We start from the raw sequence: 16,551 nt of genomic DNA on the forward strand, positions 1-16,551 counted from the left end.
TTGATCACTTATTGTTTTATTTTCTTTTTCAGGTGATGCTGATATTGCTGCTGACATGGGTTTCGAAGGATCTTCTTGGTGTAACACAGTAACTTCCTTCAGCTGGCATAATTCTGATTTTGCTCTTATTTTTATAGGTCTTGCTGTTATGTTGCAGAGTCTCACTGGTATACGTGCATTGACACCTTTCTTCTGGCATTCAACAACTCTTGGACATACTATAGCGCTATGGCCATTGTCATCTAATTGTTCAGTTACAGCACTTTCAAAATTTCTTGACTTACGCAGAAAACCGGTAACTGTTCTAGATTCCCTAGGATGTAGAGTTATATTTCTGGTTGCTGTTACTCTACCCATATCTGCTGATATAGATAAAAATGCTGCTTTCCAAGGATCCGATAAGTTTGTAATTTCACCTTCTTTCATTTCCCTTATGACATTCGTTCCAAGTAGAATTGGGACTTCTCCATGATAGTCGGCAAGTGGAACCACTAATAGTAAGGTAAGTATAGGGTTTGTAGAAAAATCGGTTTCAATGGTAGCTTCAATATATCCGGTGTATGGAATTGACGTACCATTTGCACTCCTCAGGTTTAATTCAAAATTGTCCATTGGTTTAAGTTCAGGTCTACCTTCAATACTATTGTAATACTGTTCTGTTATTGTGCTAATTTGGGAACCACTGTCAATCAATGCTTTTGTTTCGATCCCGTCAAATTTAATGTTTGACACGTTTGCATTCCCAACAATTCTTTCGAGTAAATTGGCTACTATTTTGGGGCGTTGGTTTGCTTTGCCACTCTCATCAGCCCCTGTGATCAGAGCAGTTGCCCGTTTAAATGTCCTGCAGGGTGTGTATTTGCGTTGTTTTGTTGTTGGTAATCGCCTTGGTTTTGATATCGTCCTCTTGATGGTGCAAAGCTCCTACCTCTTCCTCCTGATCCTCTATAGTTATTTCTTCGAGTTGGATATCGTCCTCGTCCTCCATATGATTCAAAATGGCGACTTGGCTCTGCATCGGAGTTCTTTTTCGATAGTTCATTAATCTTTGCTTCCAATCTGCTCATTCTTTCAAACATCTCTTTCATGAGGTTGCCTTGGTCATTCGTTTGCTGAACATTGACTTTAGTTTCATTCTGCTTAAGTGTTTCAAGTTCTTGTTCCTCTCTTCTAACCTTCCTCTTAAATTCTTCAAATGATATGTTCGTCTCATAATATATTCTGGTTGCATTTCTTAGTTCAGTATTTCTCAAATGTCTCCAAAATCTTGTCTTCAATATGCTCTCTTTTCTATCTTCATCTATTTGTCCTTTTTCTACAGCTCTTCGAAAAATACTTTCTAATCGTGTACCCCAACTTGCAACATCTTCTTCTCTTCCCTGTACTGCTGTATAAAACTCTTCAATCAAACTTTCTTCCGATTTTACATATCCAAAATTACTTTCAAGTTTGTCTAAAATATCTCGTATTGTTGCTGTATGTGTTAGTGTAGCTAGAACTTTCCTTGCTCGTCCGGTAATTGCATTTCTCACTGCTTGTTTCAATAGATCTTTATGATATATTCTTGACTCAATCATGCTCTCAATTTCATTTTTCCATTCTGTAAATTGCTCTTCACTAAACTTGGGAACAGAGGGTTTCATGATAAGTTTCTCCTCATGTTCTTTAGGTTTACGCTGTCTATCTTTTACATGCGTACATGCTATACTCTGAATGTCATCTTCTATTGAGCTTAGCCTACTCTCTCGTTCAAACAGACTTGTTTCAAGTTTATCTTTCTCAGCTTTGAGTTTCTTTACTCGCTCTTGTTTAGCTTTATCTTTCTTTTCTCGTTCTTGCTTTTTAATTACTGAAAGTCTTAACCTCTCTCTCTCTTCTTTATATTATCATCTAATCTCCTCTCCTCTTGTTTCATTTTCTCAACCATTTCTCTTAAAGTCCTTTCTTCTTCACTCTCCGATTCTGATGTATCACTAATTGGTTCATCTTTCATCTTTGATATGTCTTTCTTTAACATCATCTTACTCTCCCCCTTCTTAGACTTTCTGTCCTCAGAAATCACAGACTTTTGTTCCATTAGTGTATCGTACCTCTTTTGCAACCAACTCATTTCCTTTTCAAATGTATCCTTTCCTGTTTTCTCTTTCTCTAACTGACCCTGTTCTTGATCTTTGATCGAGCTTAAGTGATCAATATCAACTTCACCATACTCAATGTAATCTAATTCGTCTTCACTAAAATTCTTTTTCACTTTCAGTCCTTCTGTATGTACATATTTACTTTCAAATTCATCTGACATAGTTTCTTCATCCGAATGTTCAATATCAGAATCCTTATCAATAAATGACAGCTTCTTCAACTGTTGTTCTAACTGTTTTCTTTTCCCCTTTACACTCTCAACTCTTTCTTTTTCCTTCAGCTTTTGCAACTGTTGCAGCTTAATTTTCTCATCTCTTAATCTGACTAATTCAAGTCTCTCATTTTCTCTTACTTCCTTTCTTTCTCTTTCTTTTATTTCTTTTTCCTCCTTTTGAATTTCCCTCTTCATCTTTCTAAGCTCTCTATCAGACATGTAATGAGCCATCTCTAATCTTACTCAGCACTGTATTAAAGTCACTTTATTTTATGTCGATACACAGTTTACTTGGCACTTCTCTTAACAATATAACGAATTAATTCATTCCATACACAAATCACATTTCACTAAACATAACCACTTCACAAATACATGAGATTCACATAAACACAATGATATAGCAAACCACAAAATTAAATTAATGGCAAAACAGTTCACAACATAAGAACACAATCTTATTCAAACATACAATGTTATGCATATAACATGTCATCAATTATATCATAAGACTCAAACAACACCACATCTATTCAACTTAAGTAGTAAATTACGGTGTCATGTAACCTCAAACATATATGGTACCGATAACTTCCCTTGACTCTGCTCAACCTTATAAATGGCTTGACATTTATTTTACATCAATTTTATTCAAGTGTACCGTCACAAATTCAATTATTAAATTCTTTATTTAATATTCCTGAATTGAATTTATTTTTATTTTATTTTTTCTTGCTCAATATCGATTTACAATTATCAGACCATTTTAACAGTCACATCACTAACTTATATGCATAGACACTTATAATTTCCTTTTGAAAATTATTCTGACGAAACCTGGAATTGAACTCGGACAGCCTGGTCACTACAAATTTAACTCCTGACACTTACACCACTGAGCTACTGAGACAGTTGTCACATTAGGGACAAAATAACCAGTATAACAAGAGTCATCGATTCATCGGGGACAAATCCGATAATGTCATCAGTATACCAATTTCACGTGCGGTATACAACTAACACTCCCAAAATAACGGTTTTGTACGAGAACGGTAAGCGGTATACGTTGCGTATAACGTACTCGGAAAAACACGCGTTTATATCGTTCGCGCAAATGTCGTTCTCAATAAGTTAGGTTGATCACTCCTAAATTATTGAAAACAAACTCGGATTTCTTAATTGCTATATTCCTTTATCGTGTTCTAGCAGACTGACACACGGGTTTTGTGTTTAACATCAAATGTTTCAATCATAAGGACCAAATGTGCAGGTAAAAAAAATCAAAAGCTTCCCCAGGTATTGATTTAAATCTACATGACTACGCTAAACTGATAATCCTATTGTATACCTCTACTGTATGTCACCTTGTTATGTTAGTATAAGGGTCACTGATTATTTGACAGTTGAACAGGTGTTAAAGTGCTGACCTAAATTTGACCTATATATTGATGATTATTGAAAAATAAAAAAAACTAGTAATGGAACTATCTCAAAACAATATACAGTATATATTAGAAGTATCTCTAAATCACATGCATAATCAATACATACACAAAATGAAACATAAATCACACAACATAAATCAATGCAATATTGAATTTTATGTATATAGCTAAGTTAATATATCCACTATAAATGTCACTTTGGTGTAGTTTCCTCAACGGTCCTCAATGGTTGATGAAGAATCCAAGCGCTTACAATGTGGGATAAATACGTATTTATGTTAACTAGTAAAGCAAATATTGGTGGGGCCCCTTATTCACTCTAACCACTTTTCTCAAACCACTCTTCTCTAACCACTTTTCACTGACCACTCATTTCTAACCACTCTTTTATAACTCGGGTTACACTAGTTCACTTACTACTTCTGTCACTGGTCACATCAGAAGATGGGTCGTTCTTGCATAGACAATCACTACCAGTTGCACGTGCTGTATACCATATGCGTCGATGTAAACGATCTTTTCCTTGGGCGCCACTGTTGCCGGGCTACCTCTGACCTCTACTGGGCGGTAGATGGGGAACAGAACAAACGTGAATTCGTGCCAATCGTTTTAATAGTACCTATACCATCGACGTTATCGTCATCCTCCTGCAGTATTCTAAATAAGTAGTTGCATAAATTGGATAGAAAAGCACCGTATAAAAATGGCGTTGTACGTGAAGATTTATTGACTTAAAAGTGAAAGTAGTAATAAGTTGATTGGTTAATTTAAAACACTGACGTATTAGTTTTAGGTTAATATATACTATAACTCGATATTAAACAAACTACACTACACTATATGTAAAAGTTACCAAACCTGATAATTTACGGGGCGGAGTAATAAATGAGAATTAGGGTATTTTAACAAAATACGAATAAATATATTTGTAACACTTTTATTGAAATATAAAAGTCACACCCTATGACAAATGCTTTATTAATCTGTTACGTATTTGACAAGATACAGACAATTGCGGTACCAATACCAGACAATTGAAGACAATATATACCAGAACTCGCTCAATATCGACCAAACTCGGCAAATATCAGCAAAATATTGTATCAATATGCGGCTTTTTGCAAAATGCTGAAAGATTAACTGTGATCTACTATTGTTTCATAAGATAGAAATAACGAGTTTTCTGCATCTTTCTTTCAATTTTATCTCGATGTCCATCATAAAAATCATTGTTTTCAATATTTATTCATCCTTTGTTGTATATTAAAACAAATGTATTAATTGTGGTCAATCTTATTTGGGAGTAGGAGTGCATCTTTAACATTGATAGTATAGTCATATTGATTTTCAACATCACTAAAATCAGATATAACGAAATGTGGATTAAAACTTATAACAAAGCATAACTTACTATCATGGCGTACCACGTTTACTTAACTAATTTATACTGTTTGACTGATGTGAGCTCCAAAACATTTAAACAAACATACATATTATTTGTATAACTACCAGAATTAGTTCCACTCTTCTGTTTATTCGTAATGTATTCGTGTGATTAAAAACGTTTACAATATTCGTAAAAATTCTTAAACACAATGCAGAATTTTACGCAAAACAATTTTATGGTGGTGATGTGACCACTTTATCATACTTCACATATAATTTTAGATCTTCAATGCATTGTCATGGTCTCGACGGATAAAATACAGGCAGCCCAAGTGTTCACATACGGTACCTAGAACAAACGGCAATTCTATTAAAAGTTAAAGAAATTCGAAAGATACAAGACAGCATTACTTTCTGTTTAACTTTATTCACAAAGGAAAAACAGCTCATTGCGGTTGTAAAAACCATCTTTCTTCCCACTCCGTAAACGCTTTTGCATGATTTTGTCAGTGTTTTCTTTAATATATGTCCACCCCATCGTTAGTTAGGGTTCATTTGTTTCAAATTCGATATCGTTTATCCTCGCGTTTGTATTTTGAGCGTGTACAATATCCGAAAACCCAATTTCCATGTAAGCAAGCAAATGCTTTTATTTCGAACAAAATATTATGGTTAAAACATGGTAACTTTTCAAGTAATGTAAACATGCGAATATCAAAAACATGTCAATAAAACATAAACATATACTAATCTGTATAATGAAGAAGAAAAATGAAGTCCGTAATATCTACAAAACGTAATCAGATTCTACAGAGTGATTATAACGCTTCATATCATACAACCAAAATGACAATACTAAAGTTTATTACAATTCAAATGACGTTAATAAACCACCATTTGACCATGACTTCGGTATCCCTTGTAGACGTATGCAGTTTGTGTTTGATGGTTATATGCTCGATTGCCTTCAGAGAATGCCGGATTGTCGCCGGTTTCTGAAATCAGTACATGTAACATAACAAAACGAACATTAAATTACACAAAGCGCCACGATTCTAATCTATATATTGATGTATAACTATTTAATTTAGATGTGTTGCAGAACGAAATATTAAAACTTCACACAATATTACTTTGTACAATATAATTGCAAGAAAGTTGATATATTCGAATATTTCAATTAAACGTCGATATTTATTAGCAACAAAATGCTTTAATATTAATCTCAAGAGGGTATGCATTAACCTTGTGCATCTCAACAGGGTCTTTGTTAACATTGTACCTCACAACAGGGTCTTTGTTAACCTATTGCCTCACAACAGGGTCTGTGTTAACCTTGTACCTCTCAACAAGGTCTGTGTTAACCGCGTATCTATCAATAGGGTCTGTGTTAACCGTGTATCTATCAATAGGGTCTGTGTTAACATTGTACCTCTCAACATGGTCTGTGTTAACCGTGTATCTATCAACAGGGTCTATGTTGACATTGTACCTCACAACAGGGTCTGTGTTAACCGTGTATCTATCAATAGGGTATGTCTTAACATCATGCATCTCAACAGGGTCTTTGTTAAATTTGTACCTCACAAAAGGATCTGTGTTAACCTTGTTCCTCTCAACAGGGTCTGTGTTAACATTGTACCTCTCAACAGGGTCTGTGTTAACATTGTACCTCTCAACAAGGTGAGTGTTAACCGTGTATCTATCAATAGGGTCTGTGTTAACATTGTACCTCTCAACAGGGTCTGTGTTAACCTTGTATCTATCAATAGGGTCTGTGTTAGCCTTGTATCTATCAATAGGGTCTGTGTTAACCTTATTCCTCAAAACAGGGTCTGTGTTAACATTGTACCTCACAATAGGGTCTTTGTTAACCTTGTGCCTCACAACAGGGTCTGTGTCAACATTGTAACTCTCAACAGGGTCTGTGTTAACCGTGTATCTATCAATAGGGTCTGTGTTAACATTGTACCTCTCAACATGGTCTGTCTTAACCGTGAATCTATCAACAGGGTCTATGTTAACATTGTACCTCACAACAGGGTCTGTGTTAACCGTGTATCTATCAATAGGGTCTGTGTTAACATTGTACCTCTCAACAGGGTCTGTGTTAACATTGTACCTCTCAACATGGTATGTGTTAACATTGTACCTCTCAACATGGTCTGTGTTAACATTGTACCTCTCAACAGGGTCTGTGTTAACATTGTGCATCTCAACAGGGTCTTTGTTGAATTTGTACCTCTCAATAGGGTCTTTTTTAACATTGTACCTCTCAACAGGGTCTTTTGTAATATCGCACCACTCAACAGGGTCTTTTTTAACATTGTACCCCTAAGCATGGTATTTATTAAAATTTTACCTTACAACATGATCTGTGTTAACCTTGTACCTCTCAACAGGGTCTGTGTTAACATTGTACCTCTCAACAGGGTTTGTGTTAACATTGTAACTCTCAACGGGGTCTGTGTTAACATTGTACATCCCTACAGGATCTGTGCTAACATTGTACCTCTCAATAGGGTCTGTGTTAACATTTTACCTCTCAACAGGTTCTGTGTTAACATTGTACATCTCAACAGGGTATGTGGTAACATTGTACCTCTCAACAGGGTCTGTGTTAAAATTGTACCTGTCAACATGGTCTGTGTTAACATTGTACCTCTCAACAGGATCTGTGTTAACATTATACCTCTCAACATGGTCTGTGTTTACATTGTACCTCTCAACAGGGTCTGTGTTAACATTGTACCTCTCAACATGGTCTTTGTTAACATTGTACCTCTCAACAGGGTCTGCGTGAACCTTGTATCTATCAATTGGGTCTCTGTTAACCTTGTACCTCTCAACAGGGTCTGTGTTAACCTTGTGTCTATCAATAGTGTCTGTGTTAACCTTGTATCTATCAATAGGGTCTGTGTTAACCTTGTACCTCACAACAGGGTCTATGTTAACCTTGTATCTATCAATAGGGTCTTTGTTAAAATTGTACCTGTCAACATGGTCTTTGTTAACATTGTACCTCTCAACAGGATCAGCGTTAACCTTGTAACTCTTAACAGGGTCTGGGTTAACCTTGTACCTCTCAACAGGGTCTGTGTTAACATTGTACCTCTCAACAGGGTCTGTGATAACATTGTACCTCTCAACAGTGTCTGTGTTAACATTGTACCTCTCAACAAGGGCTGTGTTAACCGTGTATCTATCAATAGGGTCTGTGTTAACATTGTACCTCTCAACAGGGTCTGTTTTAACCTTGTATCTATCAATAGGGTCTGTGTTAACCTTGTATCTATCAATAGGGTCTGTTTTAACATTTTACCTCACAACAGGGTCTGTGTTTACCGTGTATCTATCGATAGGGTCTGTGTTAACCTTGCACCTCACAAGAGGGTCTGTGTTGACCTTGTACCTCTCAACAGGGTCTCCTTTAATCTTGTACCTCACAACAGGGTTTGTGTTAACCTTGTACCACTCAACAGTGTCTTCTTTAATATTGTACCTCTCAACAGTGTCTTTGTTAACTTTGTACCTCACAACAGGGTCTCCTTTAATCTTGTACCTCTCAACTGGGTCTTCGTTAATCTTGTACCTCTCAACAGGGTCTCCTTTAATCTTGTACCTCTCAACAGGGTCTTTGTTAACCTTGTACCTCACAACAGGGTCTGTGTTAACATTGTACCTCACAACAGGGTCTCCTTTAATCTTGTACCTCACAACAGGGTCTTCGTTAATCTTGTACCTCTCAACAGGGTCTCTTTTAATCTTGTACCTCTCAACAGGGTCTGTGTTAACCTTGTACCTCACAACAGGGTCTGTGTTTAACTTGTACCTCACATCTTCGTTAATCTTGTGACTCTCAACAGGGTCATCGTTAACATTGTGACTCTCAACAGGGTCATCATTGACCCTGTGCCTAACAAAAGGTTCTTCGTTATCCGTTTGCCTCTCAACAGGTTTATCGTTAACCTTGTGCCTCACAACAGGCTCTTTATTAACCTTGTGCCTTTAAACGTGTTATACTTTAACCTTGTGCCTCACGACAGGGTCATCGTCTACTTTTTGACTAACAACAGGTTCTTCGTTAACCTTGTGCCTTACAAAAGGGTCATCGTTAACCGTGTGCCTCTCAACATCTCAACAAGCTCTTTGTTAACCTGCTGCCTTTAAACAAAGTATGTTTTAACCTTGTGCCTCACAACAGAATAATCGTTTGCCTTGTGCCTCTCATCAGCGTGTTCGTTAGCAAAAAATACTTGTAAAAATGTGTGTACATACCTTCCTTTCGTGGATCTCGGGTGGAGTGTGAGTTATTCAGTTTATGCCTTCTTAGATTTATAACGACGCATGCTGCAATGAGGATAATAACCGGCACTGCTGTTCCGATCACAACACCAATAATTAAACCCATGTTGGTTTTATCATCATCTTTGATAGGAGGAGGAGGACTGTACGTATGATTTGTTCTTCCATTGAAGGAAATGTTAAATCCTGTGAAAGGAAAAAGGCGGTTGTCTATTGCGCTTTGAAAACATTTATGTCATCTGATGCCAGGTTATGTCAGTTACTATATCTTCCGTACATATATTACGACTTAATTGTACTTTATCTTACCGTCATACTTACCATTTGCTATCACTATTGACACAATATTAGACATAGCTCCCCCATTTCCAACCTCATCCAAAGCCCTAATGCCCAAAAAGGCTGTCTCGTTAAATTCTTTTTCAGCTGTTACAGAAATATCGACAGCCTCGTCTTCGCCTGAGTCTCTCGGATAAAGGTTATGTTGACCAATGTCCAGAGCTTGCGCATTTCCAAAATTATTTAACAAACTGTCTAAGTCGTTTGCGTAGCGAAGTTGATAAGTTGTTGCTGAAATAAAAAGGTTACTACTTATCAAACTTCATTGTCATTTTAATACTCGTTTTACACTTTTTTAAATTCAAAGAAATTATGTTAAGTAGAAAATGATTAACCTCAAATAAAGTATTCAGTGGACAACACTTCTTCATGTGTTATGTCAATGTGAGCCTATAAATGTGTTCATGTTACCACTTGGAACATGAGGGAAAAGGGCCATTATTATATAGCATTATAGTATATTTGAACATTTTAAGGGTTCCTGCTGTTGTAACTAGGGTAAATAGGGTGAGCATGCCAAATACCATACATTTTACAAACATACCGTGTAGGTATCGAATACACGAGTTTTGTCATGATCTTATGCATATATTGCGGCTTTTGTGGGTGATTTTCTATTCAAAATGTTATGTACGATTCATACAAAATGGCATTTTGTTTAACTGAATATTTTATCAACAAAATGATCAAGATTGGTCGTTTTTAGCGTGGACGTTTTGATTAGCTTACAAAGATATACAAGCATGGTACCTTGGCCATTGTAACTGTCGTCACCTGTTGCTGTCCAGCGTATTGTAAAATGTCGGGTGTTTCCATTCGTTTCCACATCTTCTATTCTGAGATCAGTAATCTTTCCCGGGGAAGTAGTATCCCCTATTGTTGTTGGAGATAAATTTGCATCCTCAACAAGTGAAAACCTTTCAAAACTTTCCTCAATGACAATTTCTTCAAAAGCCTCTGAATAATAAAGTTCACTAGTTGAAACATAATCATAGTACGTTTAATTTACAATTTGATAACATGAATACAACACGATTACGGATAGCGTCGGAACTGAAAAATCTATTAAAGGAGGCCTATCCATGTTGAGATTAAAGGGCATAACTGTCCGTCCGCATAGCAATACTATTTGAACGTAAAATACTCACACTACAATTCAACATATGACATTTTACGATTGGAACACAAAGTACAACCAAGTCAATGTGCCGTTTGTATAACCTGTTTATAAGTGAGTTGAGTAATTACCTGGGTTTAATGTTGCGGCTCCGACAATGCCAGTCACAATAATGATTGAATTTGCCTTCACAGTGACGCGGGTTTCACTCCGGCCTTCTTTGGGACATGTTAACTGTCCTGTATAAGTTCCGTCGCCTGCTGTAATGTCTTTACCTAAATAAGTTAGTAGGTATGTAATATGAGCTTCAAATGAATCATTGGGACGAATAAAATATTCTTCACAATAATAAACCACTTAGGCTTGTGTTACAGGCAGTGGTCATAAGGCATTAGTCTCTTACTATTGCTATCAGATGAATTTGGTGTTTTAACGTTAAAGAATTGATTGATAGGTACTGGACCCATTTAAGGACATTGTTGAAGTCGCATTTTGTACATTTTAAACAGGTAAAATGCTTAGAATTGTAACCTATTCCATTGTCCCGTAAAATTACAAAACATGATCCAGACGTGGCGACGACGTTTGCATTCAAAACAGGAGCATTCCCCTTCAATACGTCCGTATAAACCACGTCGTCGGAGAAACGAGTCGTTACGGTAACTTGATGGTTATCCTTTGATTTAGATTTCACATCGTACTCCCAATTTATAGCTATATCAGGCTTTGTTTTAACAACAACAAAATATGTCCCTTTCTGAAAATATATAGTAAAGACACATAACGACGGCTCCTTGGGATGATTTAACAATATTATTTCGTTGAAACTATGTGTAAGTTTAATGCAGACTTTCGCCTCGTCCTGTTCCTTAACGTTTCGCCATGGAACTTAGTCTTAACCTTATTTCTTTTCAAAATATTGTAAACATGTACGTATCATTAGTAGAAAAACCTCTGAAGCGAAAGCCTAGAAATTAATGCCGTTACTTAAGCTATCAGAAATTCAAATAATAAAAACAGTTGACATGCATCACATTTGGTATTGTAAATACTTATGAAATAGTCCTCACCTGAAACAAGAACAACGATAATATTACTTTGTATGGAAAGTAAGTCAATAAACGCATTATAGAAAGTTGAACTTACTGTTAATTTTCCAGTCAACCGTGCCATTATCGGTGTCTCACATATATTTAAACTTTTCACAAAAAGCCCTCCCCTCCTCTTATTATAAAGTCAAAATTTAGGCCAGGATTGCTTGGAAATATGACAACTGTTGTGTTTAACCCATCCCACCATCGATAGTGAAATTAAAATTCAACACGCTGCTGTTCCTTAACGTCCCTGATCTCATCTACATATCATATCATATCATCTAGTTCTTAAACTTTTCATGTTACGCTCTGGACAAAAATTATCGGACGCCACAGGCACTTTCCCACACACATACACACGCCTACATCACTATTCCCTTTCGAAGGTGGCTACTATACATAGGTGAAAGAGAAGTTAGGTATCCAAGTATGAAAGAGCGAGCAGAAGTAGGATTACGTCATTCGCATATACTAGTATGTGGTTTCGCAACTTCTCTATTTACCAATTTTTAAAAGATATCATACCTCCTCCGATTTACATCCGCCCCCGGTCATACTGTTCGACAATGCTTTGGATAAGACAGAAACAAACATAATATATCCTCCACTCTCCAGAAAAAGACTTTTCCCGCCAGTAGTTTTCGCAACGTCGGCGAGTCTTACAGAAGACTGGTTTGAGATAGCGACTGTGTGTATGAGTATACCAAGATCTTTCGCTCTGGTTGCTTGCTCTGTTATTGTTAAATTGTTCGTCGTCTCTTCGCCATCAGACATAAGAATAATCTCAGAATGTTTTGAGGACGTGGGAAAGGTCTTTATGATTTCCTGAAGAAAAACTGTGGGTAAGTGGTGGTCTGTAATGTTGTGTTTATATTAGCACCTTAACTAACTTAAGGTTATCACATTAGTTTTCTTTACACTTAACATTACTTCCTTCTTTTTAGTATAGAACCTCCATCTTATAATTGTATAACCAATAATAGGAAAACCCATTTTTACCTCAAGCACTTTTTCAATTCTTAAAAGAAACCATATATATATTGCTGATGTTATTTATCACGTCCTTGGTATCTTTCTGACAAACTTATTTCATAATTATACATATAATAATAATGTTCTGATAAAATCTTTCTTAAAGAACCTCCATTTTGATATAGAAGCAAGAATGCTTTTAATAATTTAACAGACAAATCAACATTGAGATAATGAACTCTTACATCTATAGCAAGCTTCAGTCCACATCCGATACATGTCCCGCCAGCGGGAATCGTTGGAAGAGCATCTACTAGAGCAGCCCTCGTGGCTTCACTGTCGACCTTAGTAATAGTTGTAGAATTATGGCGGTATTTGTTTTCATTTTTTTCAGCAATCAATTCGATTTTATATAGTATGTGTTTATGCCTAGTGGGAATAAAAGTAGGCAGTAGGCAATGCAAATTGTGCTTTTACGTGTTCAGCTCTTTAATATTGAACGTTTTGACAACTTATTTATGTTTTGTCTTGGAACGAGCAGTTTTTTGCGTAATTATCTGCAAACCAGTGATAAAAGACTGATGACAAAAAAAGAAGATCTCAGATGTTCATATTTTCTCTCCAAAAATGATATTTCCTGCATTTTTCTTAAACTGTTAGTAACGGTTTAAGCCATAAAACATTAAATTTGGAATGGAAATATGAAAATCTGCAATATGATCTTTTGTCAACAGTCTATCATCACTGGTCAAAAGAATTGTAGTGAAAAACAGTTCAAAGGTTGGGAAACTTGATATAATGATCCAATCTGCGAAATATCTCATTACAAAAAGTGTCCACGTTGATCATCATATGAAAAAAAGAGTGATCCATTATGATCAGATTGCGTGAAATCGTACAACATGTTCAAAACCATAACAACGAAACAGAAAACATGCACTTCACCTTTCTTGACTAATGCGCTTTCATTAAACCACACGATTCCGAGGTAGCTATCGGCACAAATCTCCTCTTCATTCTCGAGTATGTATTTTCCAGTTTCATGCAAGCGTACTATCCTCATTGGTGTGTCCTGTATCAAAAGATATACCCATTTTTGACAGTGGCCACATACAGCGCGAGTCTCAAATCGACTGCCATTTAGTGATTTATTCTTATTAGTTAGTCAGTTGTTAGAAAATGTAGTGCTACTAAAAAGTGGCATACACCTTTTAAACTGTTTTATCCCGTCAGGCGGGACAGAGGACACACCCTGGGGATATTGATAAAAATATATTATGTTATCTTTAACCTGCTCCTGGTGTAGAGCGATTTGCCAAAATCACTGGTATGGGAAATGTTTGGTGTATATAAATCTTAACAAGTTAAACCAGCTAGATATGTTGCTCTGACTGCGGTCAGACCTGGTCTGTCGAAAATTCAAAACCCCAATGTTATAGTCTACTCCTCTTTCTAACGTCCCCTTTGTACCCATTTACTCGTGCAAAAACATTAAATAAATTATGTTTTACAAAGGAATTTAATAAATACCTCATACCCATTCCAAGCTGCCTGATTTATCCAGGACAAACACCTTTCTGCTCTTTGCCTCTTGTAAAATGGTGTATACTGGTGTTGTGTCGGTGCCTTCGGGGAGACGTTCACTGTGGACTACAATTAAAACGAAGAACAATTTAAACACTACTCTTGTATTTTCTGCAAAGAAAATGTGGATTTTATAATGCAAAATTCACATTGCTTTGAAACGACATTGTTAATTCCATTGATGCAAGTTGATATTGCAAGCTCGACACCATTTGCCCTATTGTACACGACGTTGTATGTATAATTTGTTTTTTTATTTCTCAACCTTACTTTCCATACTTTCCCCTTACATTGTTTACAATTAAAACTCAAAATATGTATAATCGACAGAGAACTCCATAACGTGCTTATGAAAATTACCATTTGGACTAGTATATTCAAGATCGCATGAATGACCCTCGAAGTGACTTTCAATCAGTAAATTGTGATATACCTCCAGTAAAATCAGAATGTTCCCTCATGACAGCCCACACACTCTTGTGGTCACAGTACAGGTTCTGCTTGTTTGTTGCAAGTCTGTTGTGTCTTTTCGCTGCAGGTGTTCCTTCGCTGTCGTCACAAAACAGGTCCAGCTGAAATAGAAAGTAAATGCCATCGAGCCCAAATTACAATATTACAAAAACAACACTTTACTATTACAAAACCATAAAAATATAAATAAAATGTTGGACCCATCGTTCACATTCCGCTTATAGTACATATTTATAAGTGACTATAACAATTAGCTAGACTTTCTAGTATCCAACAAAAGCATAATAAAGCCAGGTAGCCATATTTAACAAACATATTTGCATGCAAACAAACACTCCTGAACAGCTCTATAACATACTAGGTCCACGAATTGGTTGTCCATAATAGACGCCCCTGTTACCGATTGTGTAAGATCAGGACAGAATCGACAGCCGGGGTGGATACGTCGTGTTGAATCATTTGTATCACACCACGAACTAGCCTTACAATTAGTACCGATCCCCACACGACCTTGAACGTTCTCACTGCAGCTGAAGTGGAAATAAATTAGTGTCAATGCGCCCTAGCATACTGATTTGTCATATGTATATCACCATAAGCTTCATTGCAGTCAGGACCGAACAACGGCCTCGAAAATTTTCAATGAAGGTGAAGCGTAAATAATTTTATATCCCACCACGAACTGGAACGCTGTTGGTAACAAACCATGGACAAGACAGTCAGTACAGAACCCCACTCGGTCTTGGACGTTCCCACTGCAGCTGAAATGGAAACTGGTTAGTATCATACCGCGGACAAGACTTAAAGTCAGTACAAAACCCCACTCGGCCTTGGACGTTCCCACCGCAGCTGAAAAGGAAACTAGATAGTATCACACCACGGGCTACCTTTAAAATCAGTAAAGAACCCCACTCGGCCTTGGACGTTCTCACTGCAGCTGAAATGGAAACTAGTTAGTATCACAACATGAGCAAGACTTAAAGTACATAATTCCACACGGCATGTAGCTGAAGTGGAAATTATAACCTAAGTAAATAAGCATTGTTCATTATAATACATACGCACACCTAAAGTTAAATCAAATGCCATCCCACAATGACTTCATTCAGTTTTCATCGACTTACGATTAAATTCAGTTTAGTGTCATATAATACTCCTGTTACCTTGTGGGTTTCCATTTCCCTCCAGCTTGGTAGAAATGACCTTTGGCTTCCTCATCGGTACCGTATTCAGGAAACACGCCCCACCGAAGCTGTGCCCATTCGTGAACGAGAACGTTCTCTGTGAAAAGTAGTTTCAACATGATTAAGCCAAAGATTTAATAGGACCTTTTGGGATAAAAACAGAACCTCTTTTAAAAATGAAAAACAACATTCCCGGTGTTAAGAATAACGCATATCATATCACCCAAGGTAATACACAAACATCCAATATACATGTACGTACAATTTTCCTTCCATGAGTAATATAATGATGATCATGTTT

The 16,551-nt window shown here is 36.6% G+C and overlaps 2 protein-coding genes across 2 annotated transcripts in view; both read right to left on the minus strand.

The window, feature by feature from the left end:
* Positions 1 to 408: 408 nt before the first annotated feature.
* On the minus strand, positions 409 to 1,857 carry LOC128219668 (uncharacterized). The gene has a single exon (XM_052927563.1). It carries the CDS (start codon positions 1,641 to 1,643, stop codon positions 819 to 821), a length of 825 nt encoding a protein of 274 aa, XP_052783523.1. The 5' UTR covers positions 1,644 to 1,857; the 3' UTR covers positions 409 to 818.
* Positions 1,858 to 4,959: 3,102 nt separating this feature from the next.
* Positions 4,960 to 16,551, minus strand: part of LOC128219666 (calcium-activated chloride channel regulator 1-like) — a 28,586-nt gene continuing 16,994 nt past the window's right edge. Inside the window, exons 11-16 of the mRNA XM_052927561.1 lie at positions 11,477 to 11,702; positions 11,077 to 11,220; positions 10,579 to 10,785; positions 9,811 to 10,059; positions 9,463 to 9,675; positions 4,960 to 6,179 (exon numbers count right to left, since the gene is read on the minus strand). Coding sequence (XP_052783521.1) covers positions 6,067 to 6,179; positions 9,463 to 9,675; positions 9,811 to 10,059; positions 10,579 to 10,785; positions 11,077 to 11,220; positions 11,477 to 11,702 — 1,152 coding nt within the window. The 3' untranslated portion in view covers positions 4,960 to 6,066. The remainder of the gene's footprint in view (positions 6,180 to 9,462; positions 9,676 to 9,810; positions 10,060 to 10,578; positions 10,786 to 11,076; positions 11,221 to 11,476; positions 11,703 to 16,551) is intronic.

This window comes from Mya arenaria, chromosome 15 (assembly GCF_026914265.1).
Source record: "Mya arenaria isolate MELC-2E11 chromosome 15, ASM2691426v1".
Classification (NCBI taxonomy): domain Eukaryota; kingdom Metazoa; phylum Mollusca; class Bivalvia; order Myida; family Myidae; genus Mya; species Mya arenaria.